At 25.7% G+C, this 5,007-nt stretch overlaps 1 protein-coding gene across 1 annotated transcript in view; it reads right to left on the bottom strand.

Moving 5' to 3' along the window:
• The window catches only part of LOC100575934, a 17,209-nt gene that overhangs the window by 10,000 nt on the left and 2,202 nt on the right, over nt 1–5,007 (bottom strand). Inside the window, exons 4-6 of the mRNA XM_003242961.4 lie at nt 3,202–3,457; nt 1,812–2,006; nt 1,501–1,719 (exon numbers count right to left, since the gene is read on the bottom strand). Of these exons, the coding sequence (XP_003243009.1) occupies nt 1,501–1,719; nt 1,812–2,006; nt 3,202–3,457 (670 nt within the window). The remainder of the gene's footprint in view (nt 1–1,500; nt 1,720–1,811; nt 2,007–3,201; nt 3,458–5,007) is intronic.

The following is a 5,007-nucleotide window of genomic DNA, read 5'->3' as shown; positions in this document are numbered from 1 at the left end:
CACTGAATCTACCAAACATACTTCTTAATTTTTTAATCACTGAGTCGATATGAAAATTGCCATTTTAAAAATGTATCAATCATGACACCCAGATACTTCACTGATCGTGCACCTCTCACACTTATATAGTTACAATTACAAGTACCTCTATAATGTATCTCTTGACATGAGTCATCATGTATTTTAATGGGTTCGCAAATTTCAAGATTTTTAACTTTTGATATGGAAAAAAGAATATTACATGTTTTATTAAAATTTATTTCAAGGGAGTTTGCATCAAACCAATTTTTAATAGATGACAAAATTTTTGCTGCTTTACTCATTAAATTAAATTTATTTAAATCATGAATTAATATTGTAGTGTCATCAGCAAAACAAAAAATAGAGCATCCAAATCAAGAAGGTCATTTATGTATACAATAAACAATAATGGTCCTAAGACCGTACCTTGCGGAACACCATAATTCAAAACTTTTAAGTTACTTAGTACATCGTTAATACGAACTTGTTGTCTACGATTTTCTAAAAAACTTTTTTCAACCAACCGTCCAACTGTTCCTCCCCCACTACAAAAACAACAAAAATCAGCTAATGGCCATAGTTGACGGGATTAATCACAATAAAAAAAAAATCATTGATCTCACTTAAGTCCAAAATTTTTACAATTATGTATTTATATTTTATATCTCATTTAACTTTCGGGAACTTACGAATAATAATATGAATGTAGGTAAATAGGTGTTTAACACATTGTATTAAATACATACTACTTATGAAAACACGTCGTCTAGTGATAATAGTAGCCTAATGGGATTTTTGGACCAATTGTCTTAATAATTTATATTTTTTTAATAACAACAAATTATGCAACATTGATCATAGGACATATATACATTTTTAGGAAATATTACGGTGTGTTCGAAATATATAAAGAGAGTTTTTAGTATGTCTTAATAATTATATAGCCAATATGATAGATCCTCATCGTTTTTGAAAAAAAATAAACCAATATAAGTACTTATATAGTTGTATTTATACATTTTTATGAACCAAAAAAAAATTATACACCTATACAATTTTAGTTGTTTTTTTAAACTTTAAATAGGTATAGATCTTATTCAGCAAATTTTGAGATTTCAGCAATATAGGTAGTTGATAAATAAACAAAAATTTAGACCTCTCCAAACACGTTATGAATAATAATAATAAGTGTTGGTAGAAAGAAAGACAAAAACATTTTGTACCGCATATTTGAGGGTTAAAACTATTAAATGTTAAAGGTTTCGATAAACGAGTGTTTAAAGGTTACCTACTGAACCCCATAGCTTGTTAAAAATAAAAGTCCCGAGGTTGAACAAACGTAACCTGGGCTAGATATATTTAGAATTTTTTCGTCCCCCAAATCGGTAAATATTGGTGAACTACGTATTTTGCAATATTAATTATTATTAATATAATTATTATTATTATTATATTATCATATTAATTTAATTTTGTTACCGATGTTAAAACATGAGTCTGGTAAAAATGTACAAGTGTCGGCATATATATATGTATATTTTTTTTTATACAATTTTTCCGAAGCCTTTCTTAATTTGAACATTTCGAACTTTACATTTCCATAACGGTCAACAAACTTTTTAATTTTTAAATTCTGTATTAAAGATATTTCACCTTTTAATACGAAGTGAGCATAATTAACATCTCCTATTCCTTTTCCTATTACAAATAATAATATTATACTGTCAACTTTATTATTAGTTTAAATTGTCGTATCATATATATTTAAAAATTAAGTATACTTTATTTACCGAGAACATATTCATTATCTTTAAATGTTTTAATAAATGAAATTGTGCTGCACTTATTTAATTCCATCAAACTCAGGTGTTTAAAATATGAAGAATTTTTAATTGCTGTTGCATTTTCATTCCACTGAAGTTGCAAATTATCTTTGATAATGTCCGTGAAATCATTTTTCGATATGCTTATCAATTCCACCGTACCTTTATGTTTATGAATACATTTAAAATAATTATAATTTGAAACTTATGAATATTATACTTGTATTATAACATATTATTATACCTATTGGTAAACCATATTGTAAAATGTATTCAAATGTACAATAATACTTAATATGGGTCGGTTGTATGGGACCTTCAAACAGACGCTGATGAATTTATATACTAGAACGTACCCAACGAAAATTTTATATTTTGTAAAGTTTAAATTAAATGACCCCAGCAGCCTACCTTATGATTTCACAGTTCTGTTCTCCTAAAGCTCGATCCTTAGTATTGGTCGTCGATATGCTCTCAACATTTCATTCCCCCAAAAACCCATCTCTGGTACCATTGATTCACCCTCCCTTTTTTCTCATAAATTTAAAAATACCAATCAGAAACACTCGAAAAATATCCAAAATTTCCATACATCTCAATTTCACTAATTATTTAAGAAACTAGCCGTACATGAAACTTGCCAATGTAGACCTCGAGGTATAAGATCTTATTTAATTTGTTTTAATTCTGACAGCCTTCAATATTTAATGATACGTTATTTAATATCTTACTATATTATGTTTTTTATTATTTTTTATATATACGAACCACTGTAGATACGTTATTATTTATTAACTATTAGGTGCAAACCTGTATCTCACTAATAAATAAATAAGGGAAAATTGGTAAATTCAATTTTACAGACCAAATATTAAATAAGTTGCATGAATTGAAATATTATAAAAAAGATTAAATTCGAAATAAACTATGAATTTCCATTGTTATGTTTTATGTATATTATCTTATGTTAATTCATAATACAGTATCTATAATGTTTATTATGTACATAGTAGGTAAATATAATATGTCGCACGGTCAATTAATCTTATAAGGATATATAATTTGTTTAAAAAAATATATTATTTATGCTCTATTCAACAATAATTACAAAACAAATTTTAGGGTTACATATTTTTGTAATCCAACAAACCTCGCACTTTATTGTCATACTATTATATGCAAACTAAATAAATTATTTGTCTTAAATATGTTTATACCAATATTGAGACTTAATTGGTGCAACATATATCTATTGAAAAATTTTTTATGTACATAATTACAAAGTTACTAATGTACAACATTGAGGCATTTTTAGAAAGAATAAAATTGTCTAGTATCCCAATAAAAAAATGTTTACTTAATGATTGTACAGAGTTGGTTCTAAGTGTGTTAAACATAACAGCACTTTTGCCAAAAGAATGTTTTTCCTTCAATTTGCAACATTCAGTGTTCTCCATAAGTTTAGTAACAGAATTTCGTACGTCTTCAGTAATTAACACATGTCCTTTGACAATCAAATACATATTTGTCGATAAATGTCCCTGTTTCAGTATCCATCTACCAGGGCCATAACATTTATACGTTGCCCTTCTGATTAGAGCCATTTTAATTTCCTAAAAGTAAATTATTACTGTATACCTAAAATATTACTATACATTTTAAGATTAATCAAAAGTTTCATATCGATGTGTATTATGGCATTGGTCTAGATAATGTGGAACCACTAACCAGTAATTTCTTTAAAATCGCTGCGGGGCGGTGCTTTATGTGTACGGTTTTAGAACGTTGCCGCTGTGCAGAGTGCAGCACGTCATGACTACCTATAACAAATTCGTAATATTTTTACCAAAAACACGATTTTGTACTTTCAAGTTTCAATATTACCCAGGCATCGTTGGTTGTATAAAAAAGTTATTTGTAACTATTGACTTGAAGAATTTTTTTCTTAAAAATATAGGACAAATTTTTTGTAACTACATATTTTGCTGATTTAATACAAATTTTAAAGACATGACATTTTTTTATAAATTTCCTATGCAGAATAAATTTCAAAAAACTATTTTTTTCCTTTTTATAATTTGCTATCGTCTATAAAACAAGTGAGGGTGCGTAAAATAGCCGACAATATTTCAGTTAAATTGTATTGTTCAAAAAACTGTTATGGTGTTTTTTAATGAAAATTAAATATATCAATGTTTATTCAATTATTAATAATATTAAACAAATAATAAAACCTATATTATTAAAAAAAAAAAAAAAAATACAAGAAATTGACAATCTAGATTTTACAGCTTTAAGCCAGTTCAAATCAGCCAGAGTTAAGAAATCCTCAATAAAAACTGAAATAACTGTATATAAATAATTGTTATGACATTATTGATTTGGGAAATTAAGAGAGAAGAGATGGACCACATTATCCTAAAGTCTGAATAATTAGCAGTATTTTAAATAAATATAATTTACTGTAGAGAAAAATCATGTTAAGCTGATAGTTGTGATAATTTTATTTCTTATCTGTTACTGTTTCACTCATATTAAAATATAGGATATAAATATACATTTTAAATTATTGCTAATTATTATTACTATAATATGGTATACAGATTATAACAGGAAGACTAGATGAAATGACTTTGGTTCTAATCAATATTTAAAATTTTTTTTCATATATATTATTTATAGTCTTTTGCGCAATACATATTTTAATATAAAAAATTATTTTTATTTTTAATACTGAAAATAAAAATTTCTAATTTTCATTTTAATATTTTGGAAAAATTCAAAATAGCCAATTTGTAAATCTTATTATAAGAACAATTTTAATGGTAAAAACATTTATCTAAGTGAAGTAATTTATTTTTCATATTGTGTTGGGTCATAATGGATGGGTCATAAACTCATAACAATATTTAAAAAAAAAACCGGAAAAATCGGTCTGTTAGATATCCTAGATAGAGAATATTATTGTATATGAAAACTATTGATGTAATTTATTTATTTACATAAGAATATTTTTTATCCCCATGTTCAGTTAAAAAAGATGGATCAATTCTAATTATGACCAACCTCACAATTAATATGCCTAAATTATTTATATTTAATTTTTAATATCTTATACATGCGTCATAACGAATTATTTAACTAATAAGATACTTGTTCATTT

Source organism: Acyrthosiphon pisum, chromosome A1, assembly GCF_005508785.2.
Source record: "Acyrthosiphon pisum isolate AL4f chromosome A1, pea_aphid_22Mar2018_4r6ur, whole genome shotgun sequence".
Taxonomy (NCBI): Eukaryota; Metazoa; Arthropoda; class Insecta; order Hemiptera; family Aphididae; genus Acyrthosiphon; species Acyrthosiphon pisum.
This window is presented reverse-complemented; position numbering and strand designations above follow the sequence as displayed.